Source organism: Pseudopipra pipra, chromosome 15 (genome assembly GCF_036250125.1).
Source record: "Pseudopipra pipra isolate bDixPip1 chromosome 15, bDixPip1.hap1, whole genome shotgun sequence".
Taxonomy (NCBI): Eukaryota; Metazoa; Chordata; class Aves; order Passeriformes; family Pipridae; genus Pseudopipra; species Pseudopipra pipra.
Window position 1 is genome coordinate 3,201,091 of NC_087563.1, and position 18,640 is coordinate 3,219,730.

Below are 18,640 nucleotides of genomic sequence, written 5' to 3' on the forward strand. Positions count from 1 at the left end.
AGGTGCAGATCACCTGGCCCTGTTTGTGGGGTGGGAGGGGAAGCAGGAAGGGGAGGTGCAGAGCTGGGGCCTCCCTCTCTCCAATCAAAACCCCAAGTCCTGACCTATACAGGCACATCCAGCACCTTAAATTCATCATGGAGATGGTGAATAGTAATGAAGAGTCACAGAGACCCAACAGCTCTAGTGTTGGGAGCCACGAGCTAAGGGTTAACACCCCCTCAAACAGCAGTGGGAGTAAAGGGTTAACGTGGCTGGTGCAGGGAATGTTATCTGTCTCTTCTCTAAATATTATTTCCTCCCATGAAACCAGCTTTTCATCCTTGGCTAGAGGCAGCTCCCGCTGCTGGGAATCCAGCAAGAGCTTGTATCTGCTGCCGCACACACCACTGCTCCCAGCAAGCCGCCGAGACAAAGAGCTGCACTCCCCCGGCGTGAGCAGCCCCAGCACGGGGAGCTGGGGCCGGGGCTTCGGCCCCCAGGGTGCAGGTGGCCTCGGGATGGGTTTGGGGAGGACAGGCTTTACACCCCAGAGGAATCTCGTTAATGAAAGCGCTGCACTGCGGAGGGATTTCCTCCCTGTCTCGCAGGGACCGGGAGCAGCAGGCAGGGACAGGAAGGGCCCGGTGGCAGGAGGCTGTGCAAGCCCGACCACCTCCCCAGGGAAGGTTTTCTTGGGGGCTGCCCATTTCATACCTCGCCCCTTGCGTGTGCCAGGATGGACAAGAACAGCGGGATGCTCCATGGGGAAACCAAGGCTACAGCCACTGGCTCCAAGGTTACAAGCTAGGAAAGAGGGAGGGTGCGGGGCAGCCCTTCCCAAGCAGTGCCGACTGAGTTCCTGGCTGCAGAGAGGGGCTGGGTGTCTGCAGAGCTGGTGGCTGGGATAAAATGGCTGCTGCTAAATCTTCTCTGAAACATCCTAAACTTTTAATGTGTATGAAACCACGGCAGCATCCCTTTCGCACCCCGGAGGGCACGAAGGCGCGAGCGGCTCCGCTCTCCCATTCAGCCGGAGCCACGTGCTGCAGCCTGCACAGCGCTGGGAACGTGGCTGGAATGAAAGTTGCCCTCCCAGCCCGTGTGCTCAGAGAGCCGAAGTCAAAGGATTGCCAAGTTAAAAGGGTCAAACCTCCAAGGACAGCTGTATCTGACTGGCTATATATCATTTCAATAGCATCTTCAACGGGGATTATAATCTGAATTGAAGCGGAAAGACCTGAGGCAATGAAGCTGTCAGCAGGCTAAGATTAAGGAATTAAAACAGCAGCACAACATTACAGGATTTGTTCTAGATGTATTAGAAAGAGCAGGCTAAACACTGCAGCCTTCCCCAGGCTGGAAATTTCATACGAGCACGGAGAAGGGCAAGCGCAAGGATTTCATCAATATACATAAAAAGAGAGAGGAGAGTGAGACAGAGCCACGAAAACCCAGCCATGCAAAATATAAATCCTAACTGCAGACGGAAATGAGTCACACAAGGTTTGACTGAGGTAAATAAAAGCTGAAATGAAGTGGATTTAGGGGAGGGCAGAGGTGAAAAGACACTGACAGCCAGTAGACAGGAAAAAAATGGCCCTTAATATACTAAGGCTGATAAAATCTGGAAAGCAGCCCAGCCTGTCTTGGACTGCATGATGGAAATGCAGGTCCCCAGCCCTGAAGTCCCTTCCCCCTCCCAAGTTCTTACACCCTTCTCCAGAATTACTTAAAAAAACCAAGAATGATGGCAACTGCCCATCTAGGGCAGCTGGGAGCTGAGCCAGGAGAGGGGGGCACACGCCACGCCTTTGTCTCCATCGAGGTCTCCAGAAGGCCAGCCCAGCTTTGTGCTGACAGGAGACATCAGCAGCTCTTCTCAGTGGGCAGCAGAAGCTCTCAAAATAAATAAGGCATCAAACTCCCACCAAAGGACCCATTAAAAGAGTCAATTTATTTCTGGCAAATCGAACACACCTTTCTTTCATTGGCTCTATCCTAGACCAGTCGTGGGGAGGAATTTCTCCCCTGCCTTAAAGAGAACGAAATTATGGGATAAAACACAAAGAAAAAGCAGGGAAGTCTCCCTTGCAGGTAAAACACACAGGAAAGTTTCAGCAACCCAGACTCCATGCAGCCACCAGCCCTGCTCAGCACAAGCCATGAGGATGCAGGTTGTACCGCTCACACCGCTCGCTGTGGCACATTTCCTTCCGTTACGATCCCAAAAAAACCTGGATCCCTCCCTGTGCCTCAAACACAGCCTGGGTGACAACTAGGGCCTGGTTGACAACTAGATTAATCCTGAACCAGGCCACCTGTGCAGAATGGCTGCACTTTACTGACACAAAAATGTACCCAGCAGAGCAGTTCCCGGCAGGCACACGGCCACAGAGCAGCTGAGCAGCCAGATCTAGGACACAGAAGGAGATGGGAAGCTAATGAGAGGCGGAGCTTGTTCTGCAGCACAGGTAGAGCATGGAATCACTTTTCGACTCCTCCAGCCAACTTCTACTGAGAGATTTACATACAAGTCCTCCATCAAGTCTTTGAAGAGTTATCCAGAGTTCCCTGGGTAAAAACAAACTGTTTAGAGAAAGAGGAGAGTCCAGAGCTGCTCAGTGATTCTTTTTGGTTGAGCCAAAACCAGAGAAGCCCATCACAGCTGCCATTTCATCATCCTCCTCAAAGGTCAAATCTTCCTCCGCCCGCCTCTTCTTCTCTCTCTGCTTCTCCTTCTTGTAGGCTTTGGCCTTCTCCTCCTGCAGCAAGGGACACAACAGCAACACAATTTGCACCTCCTGAGCTGAGGGAGCTCTTGAGACACTGGGCACTGCACAGCTAAAGCCATGTCCTTCCTATGGCACCCAAGTTGTGCCTGAGGAAATAGGCAGCAGAAATCCTGGCCTGTGGTCTCTGAGGAGAACGTTTCCCAGAGAATCCAGACCACCCCACCTCCCACCCCAAGAGAAGACCCACACACACAAGATGTAGCCAAAAAAAAAAGTGTTATGAAACTCTCTCTTCTGAGCAAACATCACAAGTTATGCCTTGAAGAATGAAGGCTGAGGCAAGAGGGAGCTGGTTTGAAAGCAGGAGGCTGTTCCCTCATCCGACGCCCCGTGCCAGTGACTGTGATGCCTGTTGGCTCTCGGCCTGGCAGAGTGACAGCTGCTCACTGGAACAGAAGCTGAAGCTCTGAGCAGCTTTGGAGGGGGGGGTTGGCATCAAAGAGTTTGCGCTGCTCTAATCAAAGTGTTTTGCTCTGTGAGGATCACGAGCCCTGGAACAAAGCCAGGCTTGTACCAGGTGACACCAAGCATGGCTTCAGCTCCCATCTTACCAACTGCTCCTGCCATCCCCAGCACGCCCGCTGCGCTGTGCCCTGGAGAAAGCTGCGCCAGGAGTTGCTGCCCATTTCCTTGCTGCCATCCATGGACTTGGCAGCAGCTTTCCAACCCACAGCACTCCCTGTGCTGCTGGGGCACCTCCCTCCTACCCCCCCAAACAGATGGGGCTTTGCCCAAGGGCAGAGGATGGGGCTGCTCTGTGAGCACCCCAGAGAGCTCCCCTGTGGTGAAGCAAAGCTCAGGGCTTGGGCAGGGAGACTCAAACAGGCAGTGATTTGTAATCTTGGGTTATTACATGGCTGCTGATGGAGGAGAAGCATCCATAGCAGCTCCTCAGCTGTCAGAACTTTGGTGGGCTTTCAAGTCAACTTGATTTTCATGTTTACTGACACCTAAGCCCTGGTTTGAGAGGAATCTGCTGTCTTTCACCTCCTCCTCACACATCTCACACCACAGCACACTGCTCACAAAGCCCTCTGACACTCAAGGAGGCCACACAGAAGCAAGTGCCATGTGGAGGAGGATCCCAGCAATCCTAAGAACTGTGGAAGATAAGGGACAGAGACACAGGTCTGCTTTCAGAGCACACAAGTTCCAACACAACTAATGGGAGACAAAAAATGGGCTCGTGCCGCATTCAGTGGAAACCCGAACCACCAAAAGTTATCCTCCCACAGAAAATGGGGAAAAGGGTTTCCAGAGACAGCAGCAAAAACCTTTAAAAGAGTAAATAATAAAAACCCAAAACCCACTCATAGCAGCAGACAAGAGTGATACCAAGAACAAGGCTTCTGTGGAACAAGATTAGGAAGCAGGGTTGATTTCCTCCCAAAATGTGATTCTGGGGAGCTCTGCTTCCTCAGTTGTTGCCCCAGACTCACCTCCTCACGGAGTTCCTTCATCCTCTCCTCGAAGTCATAGTCCTTCTGCTTCTCCTCCATCTTCTTCTTGTTCACCTCAAAGCGTTTCTTCACCTGGTCCAGCGTGGAACGCTCCACCCGCATGGACATGCCCAGATTTCTCTGGTCTGGAGAACAGGAGTGGAATCAGCGTGTTCAGCAACACCTGCAGCCCTCAGTGCTCTGCACAGTCCCCATCCCTGACCCCAACTGAAACAGCACAGCAGCATCTTCCTGCCTCTCATCCATCCCCTCAAAGCAGCTTCCAGGCCTGGACTACCCCCGTGCACAAGGATTTCTTAGGTCAGAGGGCGTGGGCTTTAGGGGGACACCAGAACCCAAACCAGCAGTGACCACAACAAGCCAAACATTACTTGTAACAAGACAAACACTAACTATTCTTTTAAGGCTCCCTATTTGGATGCTCCCTGTCATGTTGGTGCTCTGATGCTTCAGGAAATTTAAACTTGGACCAGTGGAATAAAAAAGGGTTGGAGTGTTGAAAAAGGAGCCGTAATAGAACTGGCAGACTGGCATCTCTTGGCAGTGGGTGATGCTAAACGAGACATGAGTGGCACTCAGAGATCCTGATTACACAGGACATTGCTCACTAAAGCAGGAACAGGAAATATTAAGCCAGGCTGCAACTTTAGTGTCTCTTTAGAGCAGATTCCCAGTTTCTCCCTCATGGGCAAGCCTAGGTTGGAGGGGCCATCCCCAGCAATGTCTCCAACTCGCATTCCTGGGTAGATCCAAACAGTGTGTTGACTCCAGCAGCCATGCATGGGTTTGTCCCAGGGATGCAAAAGCACTTGGAAGCTCAAACTATACACCAGGAATAATAAGAGGACTGCCAAGAACAAGCAGGTTTAAGCCAGATTTATGGCCTTAGATCAAAAGCTCTCAATGTACTCATACCAAGGTACTGTGCATCAGCCACTTTCCAGCCCCAGCTCAACCCTGCATCTCATCCCATCCACACAGCCATGCCAGGATTTTGGATTCCAGGCTCTCTCATATGGATTTCTTGCCAATCTCCCAACATGTCAAACAAGGAATGTCAACACCCTCCTCCCATCCACATAAAAGCACAGGGCTTTAACACATTGGGTTTCCTTTTCTGAGCTACAGAAAACCAGCCCTCAGATCTCTTCTGAACCCCCAGTTCTCAAACTGCCCCTTGTGCAGGTCTGGAGCACACCCCTCCCAGCCTTTCTGCAAAGGGGCCATTTGCTGACTTCCACAAGGAGCCAAAAACACCTCTAAGGGAAGGAACAACATGGGAAGTGTGTCAGTGTATCCTGCTGCTCCTTTAATTCCTCCACGTTCCCCCACTCTCTGAACATGCCAAGGAAAAGCAATGATCACAGTCAGTTTGAGGGTATAATCCTCTTTTTCAGGTTAAACACACTAAGGGAACAGATTGATAAACTGGGAATTTTGTCTTGTCTTTATCTTGACTTAACTGCATCATCACAGCAGCAGAGACAAGAACCAGAGTGAGGTACAGGACACCACCACCACACTGCTGGAGACAGCTCCAGAGTCAAACTGCCCCACTCCTGCCTCTGCTCATCCTCTGCCTCCATCCTCACAAGGTCTGATCTGGAGCTCAGGGACAGCCAGTTTTGAGTTTCACACTTGATTTCTATAAAGAGAAGTTTCCAACCCAAAAACGGGCCAGTGACAGACCTTATACTTCTCTAAAAATTTCATTACAGTTTCAGTGCTGTGAAAAGCCTCTCTCCAGATTTTCAGGGGACATAGGGATTTGCTGACCCTGGGAAGATACACCTAACCAGAGTACACCACCACTGTTTCTGCTGGGCTTATTCCATGAGAATGGTCCAGCACACTGGAAGGTGCCAGGAGATAAAGGCAGTGCCTCCACAGCTCTCAGGAGCAAACAGTCCCCACATCCTGATCTCCAAAGCACTCTCATCCATGGATGTGTTCAGACCTCAGATATGGGTGATGCAGGAAGGGAACAGCCCTCCAACTCAACCAACCAGAGGCAGAGAAATGATCCTTACGTTTTTTGCCATTGATGTGATCCAAGAAGTTAATGGAATCTTTCACCACACAGTCACACACATTACAGTAGTACCTGGCAGGAGAGAGAGAAAAGATTAACCCCAAAGCATGAGACAAACCCCTTCCCACAGAACAGCTATTTGAGACAATCTGCATGTCAATTGGGATATGGGACTTTCTTCCAGGACAAGAGGATCCCAGGGAAGAGCAAAGAGCAGGGGCACACTCCAGATGGACAGAGACACCCCAGAGGGATCTGCCCTTACACCAACACCCCTCTGACACGATAGAAACCAAATTCTGAGCTGCTCTGCAATACCAGCCACAGCATCTTCCCCTTCCAGTCACACCCAGCTGGGTGGGATGGATTCTGTGACCTGTCTTCCCCCAGTTCCTTTACATCCCACTGCCTCTCACCTGGCTGCAAGGTGAGTCCTGCCATCCCCATCACCTCACAGAGCAACTCCCTGATCTGCTTTCTGCCCATCTTAACAGCTGCTGCAAAAGCCCAGCCAGGGGCTGCACTTCCATCCCTGGATGCTGTTCAGGGCTGCACACCTCCCTGGCACTGCTGGCCAGGGAGACACTAACAGGCACACTCCTGAGGTGACACAAACTCAACACAGTCATTTAGGGTGAGCTCAGAATCCTTTCAGCCTTTGGTGGAACACGATCCACACAAACAGTGGCCAAACACCATTCCTAAGGACAGGTATCTGGATGTTTCTCCCACTCCCTGTGCACAGATATCCAAACCAGAATCTCAGATCAGCAGCAGCCCTGCTCTCAGTGCAAGCAGGTCTGGTTAAAGAAACCCAAGCAGGTGGCAAAGATTTGCCTCCTTGTTGTTCCTACAGTTGGACAACACTGATATCAAGGAATAATGTCCAAAGGGGCTCAGCCTGCTGGGTCTCTTCCATATGTTACCCCAGGAGACATAATTTAGGTGTAAACCAGTGCAGTCCCACTGCTCCAGGCTCCAAACACAGGAGGAAACCAGCTCCTGGTGCCCTGTGAGGGGTCCCTACTGTGACACAGCCCAACTCTGAGACTCCAACAAGACCATGACCTACCCCCCCATCTCTGACTGAGGGGTAGTTTTGGTGATGACAATGGTTTTCCCCAGCTTGGATTCCAGGTCCACTTTGTAGTCTCGGTGCCGCAGAAGTTCCCTTTTGACGGGCTGAGTTGGTTTGCCTAAAACATAAACAAAAGGTCAAGCCTGACATGGTGGATTTGATGTTCCCCTTGGGGAACAGGAGCCTGCTGGGAACCTGGGACCACCTGATCCATGCAGAAAATGCACCTTTGTTTTTAAGTCAGTAAAGGATATAATTTCTTCCTACTAGAACCAGGTACCTCTCTGAGGTATCTCCAGCTCTGACTCGGGTCATTTTCTGAGAGCTCCTTTCAGGGGCTGACTGTTCCCCTCCCTCCCCAAAGGTTCTCACTAATTCCTGTTGTCAAAAAAAATGCACTCAGTGGCAAACACAGGAAAAAGGATTGGAGCAAGCCAGTTTTTCCCTTCTGGGACTTGACTTCTAGCTGCTCTCTCCCTCCCAAACTCCAGGGATTTGGGAGACTCAGTGCCAGCACAGCACAGCCTGCCTGGGGCCAGCACACCACGCACCATCTTTCTTTTCTCTCTCCTCCGTGAGCCGCTTCTCCGCCAGCTTCTCATACTCATCCTTGTCCCACTTCCTGCGGAAGTCCAGGTTCTTGGTCTGGGGGGCAAACAAAGTGCATTAACATTTATCATACAGTCTGATCACCTCTGAGGGGGGAAAGAGGTGGAATCACTCAGCCTGTGAGGCCACGGCAGTAAATTAGGGGCATTATGTTATAGCCCCATGTCCTTTGTTTTCCTATCTAGGAATTATGGATGTGGCTTAAGAGAATCACTCTCAGCGTGGCTCTGGGTACTTACAGAAGGATTTCAGAGCACTGAGAGAAGAAATGAGTTTATCTCAATAGCTCCTGAGATGATCATCCAGGCTTTTGCCTTGAAAACTAGACCCAACTGGGACTGAAAGTGCTGGATCTAAGACCTGGGAAGTGCCCCCTGACAGACACAGCACAGATTACACCTACTCCTTCCAAGAGTCAATTGAACCCAAGTTGCAAATAACAGATGAGGAAGCTGTGAAGCACAGTCTGAGCTCGAGAGTTTGATTAAAATGCAGGAGCAGGGAAGGCTGCTACAGGCATCAAAATGCAGACTTTGCCATGAAATCAGAGGCATCAGTGTGGGACTTCCAAGTAGAGCAAAGCAAACCAGAAAAGGCTCTGAAACCCTGTCTGTCAAGGCAGGGCTTGGAAGTACCAGGGAAGCATCCGTACAAAATGCACAGAAAGCTCCTGCAGCTTCCTACAGAAACACCTCCGAGGCACTGGGCCTTCAGCAGCTCCACAGAGCTCTCTCTGGCACTGACAGGGTAAGTTCATGGAATCATGGAACGGTTTGGGTTGGAAGGGACCTTAAAGATCATCTCATTCCACACCCTGCCATGGGCAGGGGCACCTTCCACCAGCCCAGGTTGCTCCAAGCCCTGTCCAACCTGGCCTTGGACACTTCCAGGGATGGGGCAGCCACAGCTTCTCTGGACAACCTGTGCCAGGGCCTCCCCACCCTCACAGGGAAGAATTCCTTCCCATTATCCCATCTATCCCTGCCCTCTGGCAGTGTGGAGCCATTCCCCCTTGTCCTGTCCCTCCATCCCTTGTCCCCAGTCCCTCTCCAGCTCCCCTGGAGCCCCTTTAGGCCCTGGAAGGGGCTCTCAGGTTTCCCTGGAGCCTTCTCTTCTCCAGGTGAACACCCCCAGCTCTCCCAGCCTGGCTCCAGCCCTTGGAGCATCTCCATGGCCTCCTCTGGACTCGCTCCAACAGATTTCTTTTCTGTGCTGAGGACCCAGAGCTGGATGCAGCACACGTGTGAAGAGAGGCTGAATTCAAGTGAAGGCACTGACAAACACAAAGACTATTTCCTGGGGTGATTTTCACCCAGTCCCCAACGCTGAGGGCAGAAGTGACCGCACAAGAATCTCTGTTCCACCCACACCCACTCTAACCAAACCAGCTCAGGCTCTTCCCAGTCTCTGCCCCATCTGCACCTCAGGCCCCTGTACCTGGGATCAGTCATGGTTTAACTCAGCCACTTCCTGCCTTCCCTGAGCAGATAACTCCCATCTGGACAGAGCTGCATTTCCCTCAGCACGGCAGGGAGAGCCTCTCAGTTTCACATTAAAAAAAGGACAGATGTATTTAAAAACACCTCCGGGAGAGAAGGACCCCCACGCTCCCCCCGCCTTCTCCGTTCAGCCAAATCAAGAATCCAATCACAATCCAAAGGACACAAATCCCATTTGGAGCTACAGCAGCAGCACAGCCATTTAAGGTTCTCTCCTCTGGCAATCCTTCAAATGGAACGAACAACCACTGATAGGGATGAAAATGCCTTGGGGAGGCGTAGAAAAATTCTCATTTATTCCCAGAGCTTTCTTAAGCACTTTAAGGATGTCGTAACAGGTTTTATTAACCACCCTGAGCAAAAGAAAAGAAAATATCACAGAGTGTAAATTAACGTTTGGGGGTATTTTCCAGACTCTCCTGCATGCCAGGCATTATCACAAATCCCCCTGCAGAGGGGGAGGTTTATTTGCTGCTTCTCTCTCTCCTCTTGTAATAAAAGTAAAAGAGCCTTTTGCAGCTCTTTTACCAATCTGCCTCATCCAGGCACGGGGAAAGAAATTAAGCCCAACTGCTTGACAAGATCTTGCTTGGACAATACCTGAAGGGATGTTTCTGAATTGCTCTGGTGGAGGCAGGGGGGCTGCAAGCCCCAAAATCATTATCTCAGAGAGTATTTACCAAATTACTAACAACAATTAATAACCAGAAGTGCCCCACAGCTTCCTGTTCCCTCTTGAGACAGGCATCAATGATCTGCTCAGTATCAGCACCAAAGCCTATTAAATGATAGAGGAGTGTCAAGCCTGACTCAATCCAACAGGAATTCTCATCTGGCAGCTGACAATAAACCAGAGGCCCCATCTTCCTCCTGGGGAGACATCCTGCTGCTCACCTCCATCACTGCTCACTTCATGGAATCACAGAGTGAATCCCAGAATGGATTGGGTTGGAAGGGACCCTGAAGATCACCCAGTTCCAACCCCCTGCCATGGGCAGGGACACCTTCCACTAGCCCAGGTTGCTCCAAGCCCCATCCAACCTGGCCTTGGACACTTGCAGGGATGGGGCAGCCACAGCTTCTCTGGGCAACCTGTGCCAGGGCCTCCCTTCTCACTTCTAGCAAGTGGCTTCAAGAAAGGAAAGGTGGACCAACAAAAGCAGAAAAGGCAGAAAAACACAGCCACTACACTGCTGGCAGCTCTGGGGTGTCACTGGAGGTGTTCAAACCACCTTGGCTGTCCAACCAGACTGTACTCACAGCATCCCACTCACCCACCCCATCTCAGCATTCACAGAATCACTGAGGCTGGAAAAGCCCTCCCAGCCCATGGAGTTCACCCTGTGCCCAATCCCCACCTTGTCACCAGCCCAGAGCACTGAGTGCCATGTCCAGTTCTTCCGTGGACACCTCCAGGGGTGGGGACTCCACCACCTCCCTGGGCAGCCCCTTCCAATGCCTGACCACCCTTTCCAGGAAAAAATTCCTCCTGGTGTCCAACCTGACCCTCCCCTAGCACACCTTGAGCCGTTTCCTCTCCTCCTGTCCCTTGGTCCCTGGGAGCAGAGCCCGATTACCCCGCCCCGGCTCCACCCTCCTATCAGGGAGTTGTAGAGCTGCTTGTCCAGCAGGACAGTGTGAAATCCAGCCGAGGAACAGCCAGGACGGCAGAGAAGCCACAGGGAGTGGGGAGACAGGGAGGGGAAGGAGGGAGACGCCCGCACGAGCCACTGCCCATCCCAGGAAGTCCCTGGGTTGGGATGGGATCCCCAGGAGGTTGGGGCAGCTCAACCTCCTCAGGCTGGGACAGGGGGAGGATCACAGAATGACTGAGCTGGGAAAACCCCTCTGAGACCACTGAGTCCACCCTGTGACCCAACACCACCTTGTCACCCAGCCCAGAGCACAGACTGCCACGTCCGCCCTTTCCTTAAACACCTCCCGGGACGGCGACCCACCACCTTCCCGACGGGCGCGATCGCGGCGGGGCCCTTCCAGCCCTTAACACATCAGGGCCTTTCACAGGGCCCCGAACCTCCCACCGCCCACACACAGAGACATAAAGAGCAGGCATGTGCTCTCTCCCACCGCACCCCTCACCCCCGAGGGAGCCCCTCACGCCGCGGCCTGCCCGCGGGCCCCCAGCGCGGAGCGGCCCTGCCCTGCCCTGCCCCGCCGCCCGCCCGCCCTCAGCGCAGCCCCCACGACCCTCCCCAAGCCCCGGCGAGCCCGGGAGGAGCGTCGGGAGGCGCGGCAGCTCCTACCCCGGGGGTACCCACCCCGCTGCCCGACGCCATGGCGGCCTGAGGGGGGACGGCACCGGGAACTGTCGCGCGGCGCCGTAAAGCGCGGCCTCCCGCCCGGTGTCACGTGCGCCCCCGGTGTCACGTGTCCCCCCGCGCTCCCGGTGCCGCCGGTGTCACGTGCCGCCGGTGTCACGTGTCCCCGCGCTCCCGGCGCCCCGGTCCCGGTCCCGGCCATGCTGCGGATTGGCCCCATCGCCGCCGCCGCCGCTTTCGCCCGCCGGGCACCGCCGCGGCACCACCTCGCTGGGAACCGGGAGAGCATCCCCCGGTCCTGGCCGCCGGCTCTGTCCCGGGGCGGCGGCGGCGGCGGCGGGAGGTTGGTGCCGGTGCTGAAGACGCCCAAGGTAAAGGCGGGGATTGCGGGCGGCGCCGGTGGGTACCGAGTGTCCCGCGCGGCCCCGCCGCTCACGGCTCGTTCTCCGTGTCCCGGGCAGGGCACCCGCGACCACCCGCCGGCGCAGGCGGCGCTGCGGGAGCGGCTGCTGGGCGCCGTGGTGTCCTGCTTCAAGCGGCACGGGGCGGCCGCCATCGACACCCCCGTGCTGGAGCTGCGGGTGAGGCGCGGGGGGAACCCCTCGGTGCGGGGCGGGACCCCCACGGCGGCTGTGGGACATCCCCCCCTGCTCCTTCCTGCGGGACGGGATCCCCACGGGGGCTGTGGGACCCCCCTTGTGCTCCTTCCTGTGGGACGGGATCCCCATAGGGTCTGTGAGATCCCCTTCTGCTCCTTCCTGCGGAACGGGACCCCCATAGGGGCTGTGGGACCCCCATAGGGGCTGTGAGATCCCCCTCTGCTCCCTCCTGCGGGACAGGATCCCCATAGGGGCTGTGGGACCCCCATAGGGGCTGTGAGACCCCCCTCTGCTCCTTCCTGCGGGACGGGATCCCCATAGGGGCTGTGGGACCCCCCTCCCTGCTCCTTTCTGCGGAATGGGACCCCTCAGTCTACTCCCTCCTGTGGGACGGGACCCACATAGGGGCTGTGGGACCCCCCTCTGCTCCTTCCTGCAGGATGGGACCCCCATACGGGCTGTGGGACACACACCCCCCGCTCCCTCCTGCGGGACTGGGGAGCTCCGTCTTCCCCCGGGGATTCAGGACAGGTCTGAGGGAACTCCTCGTGTGGGGAGGGCAGGGGTGACAGTCCCTCTTGGGACCTGTTGGGGGCTGGGGAGGTGGACCCAGGTCCGAGAGGGCTGGAGGGGGGATGTGTGTAATGCTCACCCCGGCTTGACTTGAGAGGCTCTGGAGGGGACTGAACTCTGTGCCCATCCCAGGGGACCCTGTGCCCCAGAGCTACCTGGTCACGAGCCCCCTCGTCCCTCCCCAGGAGACGCTGATGGGGAAGTACGGGGAGGACACAAAGCTCATCTACGAGCTGCAGGACCAGGGAGGGGAGCTGCTGGCCCTGCGCTACGACCTCACCGTATCCTGAGCTCCCCAGGGGACGGTGGCACCCCGAGGGGATGGTGGCATACCACCTTTGTGGGGTCCCCCTTGCCCTGCAAGGGCCTGCCTGCAGGACCCACTGGGGTGTTGGACCCCCTTGTCCACCCTGCCTGGCTGTCACTGTCATGACCCCACCTCACACCAGCCCCCAACCAGGCTGGGACCCACAGCAAAGCCCCTCCCATGGGCTGCAGACTTGCACCAGTTTGCTCCTCTGTACTGGTTTTATCTCCTCCCAGTTACAGTCCCCACCTTTGCTCTGCCCATCCCACCTTCCCAGTGCCATTGGAGAAGTGTTTGCTGCAGGAGCCCATCCCAGGCCTTCTCCACCTGCACATCTCACCCAAAATCTCTCCTGTTCAATGTCTGTAGGGCTGTGCTGTGCACTGAATTCCCTCTGATCACACTGTGAGAGGGTGGAATGACGAGAGAGGGTCAGTGTGTGCATAGGGTTGTCCTGAGTGGGTCAGGAGGAGGGAATGGAGCTGTCCCAGTGTTGGAGGAGCTCAACTGCTTCATTCTACTCATCCTCAGTCCAGGCTGATGATTTCCCTAAAAATCATAGAATATCCTGAGTTGGAAGGGACCCACAGGGAACATCAAAGTCCAACTCCTGGCCATGCACAGGACACCCCAAAAATCCCACCATCATTGTGAAAAAAACTGGGGAGCACCTGGCAAAGGGAAAGGGAGACGGGGGGCTGGGAGGTTCAGCTTTGCAGCTCCAGGGATCTCCCTGTTCCCATCCTTAACTCCCTGGGCCCAGGTGCCCTTCGCTCGCTACCTGGCCATGAACAAGGTCAACAACATGAAGCGCTACCACGTGGCCAAGGTGTACAGGAGGGACAACCCGGCCACCACCCGGGGCCGCTACCGCGAGTTCTACCAGTGCGTGAGTGTTGGGGTGGCAGGAGGGTTTTCCTGGCTGGAGCACCTCCAGCTGCTGCAGAGCAGCGGGGTGTGCCCGGCCAAAGCCCCTCAGCTGTGCCAGGAGCCTCTGTTGCTGCTTCTGCCCCCAGGACTTCGACATCGCCGGGCAGTTCGACCCGATGATTCCCGATGCCGAGTGCCTGAAGATCGTGCACGAGATCCTGAGTGACCTGCAGCTCGGGGACTTTGTCATCAAGGTGAGGCCAGGCGGGTTCTCTGTGCCATGGTGGGAAGCAGTGGTCATTGTCCCTGGGGTTTTACACAGCAGCACCTGTTCCCACTCTCAGTCCTGATCCAGGAGTTCATCCTGCCTCTCTGTGTCCTCATGCTAAAGGCTGGACCTGAGCTTGAGCTGGGAATGCCCAGAGGCTTCCTCAGTCTGCAGTTGGCAGAGTTCTTGCCAGGACTAATCACAGTCCCCTGCAAAATTCCAGCAGCCAACTAGAACCATAAAGTCATGGAATGGTTTTCATACCTCTGCACCTTCCCTTCCCGTGGGAAAGGCAGGAGGAAATGCCAGCACCTGCAGATTGCCATACACTGGGACCAAAGGAATGACACTGGGGGGGATGTCCCTGAGCTAAGTGTGCCTCTCCCTCCCCCAGGTCAACGACAGGCGGATTTTGAACGGTGTGTTTGCTGTCTGTGGTGTCCCAGAGAGCAAGTTCATAACGGCCTGTTCCACTGTGGACAAGCTGGACAAGGTCAGCCTTGGGCTCATGGGGAGATGCTTCTGGTCTTGAGCTGGGCAGTGTCATGGCCCCTCTTGACATAAAGAGGGTCACAGCAGCAAAGTTGTTGGCATGGGTAAAGGATTCGGGGATCTCTTGGAATAAAACCTGGTGATTCCAGTGGTTTGTTAAAAATTCCTGTGAGAGAGAGAGAGACAGATGATTAGTGAGATGTGCAGGATGACAGTCAGCAGAGTTGTGCTCATGTGGGCTGGTGGAGGTAGTGGTGAGGAGAGGAGTGGGAAACCCCACTGTGGGAAACCAGTGGGTGAGGAGAATGTCCTGCAGTAACAGATGTCCTTCTGTCCCCTCCCAGGTGCCGTGGGAGGAAGTGAGGAGCGAGATGGTGGGAGAGAAGGGGCTCTCTCCCGAGGCTGCGGATCGCATCGGGGAGTACGTCCAGCTCCACGGTGAGCACTGGGGGGTCGAGCCCTTGGGCTTGTTCTGGGGATGGAGGGTGCACAGGGCACACACACGGCTGGCTGGGGCCACTGTGGCTGGTGCTGCTGCCCTGGCACACCTGAGGCAAGTCTGGTTCCTACAGGTGGGCTGGACCTGATCGAGCGGCTCCTGCAGGACCCAAAGCTGTCACAGAACAAGCTGGCCAAGGAGGGGCTGGGGGACATGAAGCTGCTGTTTGAGTACCTGACCCTGTTTGGCATCACAGGGAAGGTGAGGAGGTGCAGGGGCAGGAGGGGGTGCTGCCCTGGTGAGCCCCCAACCACCCAGTGACGGGGCCGCCCTGGTGCCCTGCAGATCTCCTTCGACCTGAGCCTGGCCCGGGGCCTGGACTATTACACGGGGGTGATCTTTGAGGCCGTGCTGCTGCAGCAGGAGAACGAGCACGTGGAGGAGCTGGTGGGCGTCGGGAGCGTGGCTGGAGGCGGCCGCTACGACGGGCTGGTGGGGATGTTTGATCCCAAGGGCCGGAAGGTGCCCTGCGTGGGGGTCAGCATTGGGATCGAGCGGATCTTCTCCATCCTGGAGCAGAGGCTGAAGGTAGGTGCTGCAGGCAGTGTGTTGGAGGAGGCCCTAGGAAGTCAACTATCGTTTATTAGAGCTCTACAGCTCCACGGTATTCAGGGGAAAATAATTTTGGGGGTGAGGGTGACTGCTTTCATGCCTGAGTGTCCATGCACAGAAGACAGAGCCCTTTTCTGCAGCCCATCAGGATGCAGGTGTGGGCAGCTGAGGGCAGCATTCCCTAGGAAATGTCAAGGAAGTGTTAGAGGCAGCCCTGAGCTCTGGGCCTGGCTCTGAGCTTTTTGCCCCAGTCACTTTGCTCCTCTCTTGCCTGTGAAGTTTCCTGTCCTGGAGATTGGGAAGTGATGAATTTGGTATTGTCTGTGACACTCTGTAATGAGCATCCCAGGAAAGCCTCTGAGAAGATTCATCACTCTGTGTTTAATTCTGAGCTTGTGATTCCTGGCAGAGGAGGCCGAGTCAATGTGTTTGTACCTGGAGAATCAAAGGAGACCTTGGAAAGCTGTCCAGGTCCCATGTGGGAGGGAGGCCGAGGTCCCACGGGAGCAGCAGCACATGATCAACTACTGTGACACAATGCAGAGTCTCTGGGGAGCTCATTAAAGGTGCCCAGGTTGTCAGTCACTGAGTTAAGGTCTGGAGATGAGGTGAGGTGCTGTGAGCTGCAGATTCCCTCGGAGCCGGTCACTCCCACAAGCGTGTCTGTCCCTCCAGGCTTCTGGGGAGAAACTTCGCACAACTGAAACCCAAGTGCTGGTGGCCACACCCCAGAAACACTTGCTTGCTGCCAGACTGAAGCTCATCTCGGAGCTGTGGGACGCAGGGATCAAGGTAAAGGGACCACCTGGGCTCGGTGGTGTCATGGGTGAGGGAGGGAGAGCCTGAAGGAGCTGTAGCACAGCAAGACCAGCTCCATTAGTTGTGTTCTCTTCAAGATCTGGGCCTGTCTGAGATCACAGAGCCATTCAGGTTGGAAAATACATCGAAGATCACAAAGTCCAACTGTTAGGTCTAGGCAGGCACAGAAGAACAGCCCAGAGCACTGAAGGCAACCCCTTGCTGCAGCGTTTCATGGTGTCTGCTTTGCTCCAGTATCTATCAAAGCAAATTTGGGTTAGTGATTCGTCCTTCCCACTCCCTGCTAGGCAGAGATGCTGTACAAGAAGGATCCTAAACTGCTGAAGCAGCTGCAGTATTGTGAGGACACAGGGATCCCCCTTGCTGCCATTGTAGGAGAGCAGGAGCTGGCAGACGGAGTCGTCAAGCTGAGAGATGTCTCAACACGAGAGGAGGTGAGAATGTCCTTTTATCCAGGTGTCAAAAGTGCTTCCAAACTCTGGAGATCACTGAAAGGCTCTGGATTTTCCCTCAGTGATGATGTTCCTTTGGGAAGCCATAGCACAGGTCTGTTGGGTGTCTCCAGAAAACCAGTCACAAACTGTGTTAGTACCCAAAGCAAGCCTTTGGTCCTTAGAACTGTGCTCTGTTCTAATGCTGCTACCTCCCCCTCTCTTCGCTTTGTAGGTTGATATCCCAAGGGAGAAGCTTGTTGATGAGATCAGGAGAAGGCTGGAGCCCTGAGGACTTCTCTGGCCAGAGCTGCTTGGCTGAACTGCTGTACAACTGGAACCCTGCAGTGCCCTTAACTATTCACTGCCAGCTGAGGCCTGGTTACCATCCACCAGCCTAAGGCTCCTTGCCTGGGCTAAGGCAGCAAGAAGAGAGGAGCCAGAGGGTTTTAAAAGCTATGGGACAGTGCAGTCACCAGCTTAAAGTTCTGGTTAAGTGCTCTGAAGGACGGGTTGAGCTTTTGAGTTCCTACTAGTGCAGTCCCTGCACCTGTACAGGCATTCCCATCACTGCAGGTGGTGTTTCCATGGGCACAGACTGGGCATGGTGCAGCTCACAGAGGTGCAGCTCCAGCGGGATCATCAGGCTGAGCTCTGGAGTGGGGAGGGAGCATGTTGGGCACCCACAGGCCCAGGACATGGGGCAAGGAGGGCAGTGGAAGGGCCAGTCCCACTCCCAGCCCATGCCTGGGCGCTGCACGGGGCTGCAGGACCAGCCTGAGTGGGGGTGATGCCAAAAAGTTGGAGAAGAAACTCTCTAGACTCATTTTGAGTATAGAAAGCCAAAACCCACACGTTTATTGCAGCGCTGGATGCATCGGAAAAAATCCCAAAGGATGCACCCCGAATCACACACGTTTCGTAACTTTATACCATCCTCTAATTACAGATTCAAGGAGGGGCTGTCTCACCCCATTTTCCCCCAGAGGACGCTCCCCTTGGATTGTTTTTCTCTTGAGTGCTTGGTTTCCTGCCTTAGGGACCTGGTCCAAGGCCTAAACCCAGCCTTGCCTTGTCCGTTTCGTATCCTTTCTCACTTTTATCAGTCTCTTCACAGCTGTGAGCGACCGCCTCTGTTTTACCGAAATTCTTGCCGGTAACGAATCTTGGCAAGAAATTCCACGCTACGTGCTTCCCCTTGGGAACTTCCAACCTTTACTGATCACACGTGAGCTCTACGGCTGACACTCTCCTTTTAAAGTGTCAAAAATACATAAATTCTGCGGCTAACAATTTCTAATAAAGTACTTAATTTTACGGGGGGGCGGGGGGGGGCGGAGAGCACGTGTCCCATCAGCGAGGGGGGCGCACACGCGGACGCGGCGAGGGGGCCGGAGGCGCACGCGTGGAGGAACTCTGTATTTTTACATATTAAACAAAACAAAACAAAAAAAAGCCCCGAATTAAACAAACCAATTAAAAAAAACCCAACTCAATGA

At 54.8% G+C, this 18,640-nt stretch overlaps 2 protein-coding genes across 2 annotated transcripts; one reads left to right on the top strand and one right to left on the bottom strand.

Moving 5' to 3' along the window:
* Positions 1 to 1,277: 1,277 nt before the first annotated feature.
* Positions 1,278 to 11,861, bottom strand: ZMAT2 (zinc finger matrin-type 2). Its single transcript, XM_064671513.1, has 6 exons — positions 11,732 to 11,861; positions 7,896 to 7,989; positions 7,339 to 7,462; positions 6,265 to 6,338; positions 4,214 to 4,359; positions 1,278 to 2,744 (listed from the first exon to the last, which is right to left on the bottom strand). Exons 1-6 carry the CDS (start codon positions 11,747 to 11,749, stop codon positions 2,601 to 2,603), a joined length of 600 nt encoding a protein of 199 aa, XP_064527583.1. The 5' UTR covers positions 11,750 to 11,861; the 3' UTR covers positions 1,278 to 2,600.
* Positions 11,862 to 11,916: 55 nt separating this feature from the next.
* On the top strand, positions 11,917 to 18,596 carry LOC135422401 (histidine--tRNA ligase, cytoplasmic-like). Its single transcript, XM_064671510.1, has 12 exons — positions 11,917 to 12,102; positions 12,193 to 12,312; positions 13,089 to 13,184; positions 13,974 to 14,099; positions 14,227 to 14,334; positions 14,743 to 14,841; positions 15,185 to 15,278; positions 15,413 to 15,540; positions 15,625 to 15,867; positions 16,567 to 16,683; positions 16,998 to 17,144; positions 17,377 to 18,596. The coding sequence occupies exons 1-12, from the start codon at positions 11,932 to 11,934 to the stop codon at positions 17,431 to 17,433; spliced, it is 1,506 nt and encodes a 501-aa protein (XP_064527580.1). The 5' UTR covers positions 11,917 to 11,931; the 3' UTR covers positions 17,434 to 18,596.
* Positions 18,597 to 18,640: the final 44 nt, after the last annotated feature.

What these genes read in the sequence shown, in the direction of transcription:
- ZMAT2 (XM_064671513.1), bottom strand. An exon ending in CCTCAGTCAGAGATGGGGGG is followed by an intron (nt 6,339 to 7,338) that starts GTAGGTCATGGT and finishes CTCTCCTGCCAG; the next exon opens with GTACTACTGTAATGTGTGTG. An exon ending in TGAAGGAACTCCGTGAGGAG is followed by an intron (nt 2,745 to 4,213) that starts GTGAGTCTGGGG and finishes CCCTTGCTGCAG; the next exon opens with GAGGAGAAGGCCAAAGCCTA.
- LOC135422401 (XM_064671510.1), top strand. Translation starts at nt 11,932, where the DNA reads ATGCTGCGGATTGGCCCCATCGCCGCCGCCGCCGCTTTCGCCCGCCGG. An exon ending in CCCCCGTGCTGGAGCTGCGG is followed by an intron (nt 12,313 to 13,088) that starts GTGAGGCGCGGG and finishes GTCCCTCCCCAG; the next exon opens with GAGACGCTGATGGGGAAGTA. An exon ending in GGAGTACGTCCAGCTCCACG is followed by an intron (nt 15,279 to 15,412) that starts GTGAGCACTGGG and finishes TGGTTCCTACAG; the next exon opens with GTGGGCTGGACCTGATCGAG.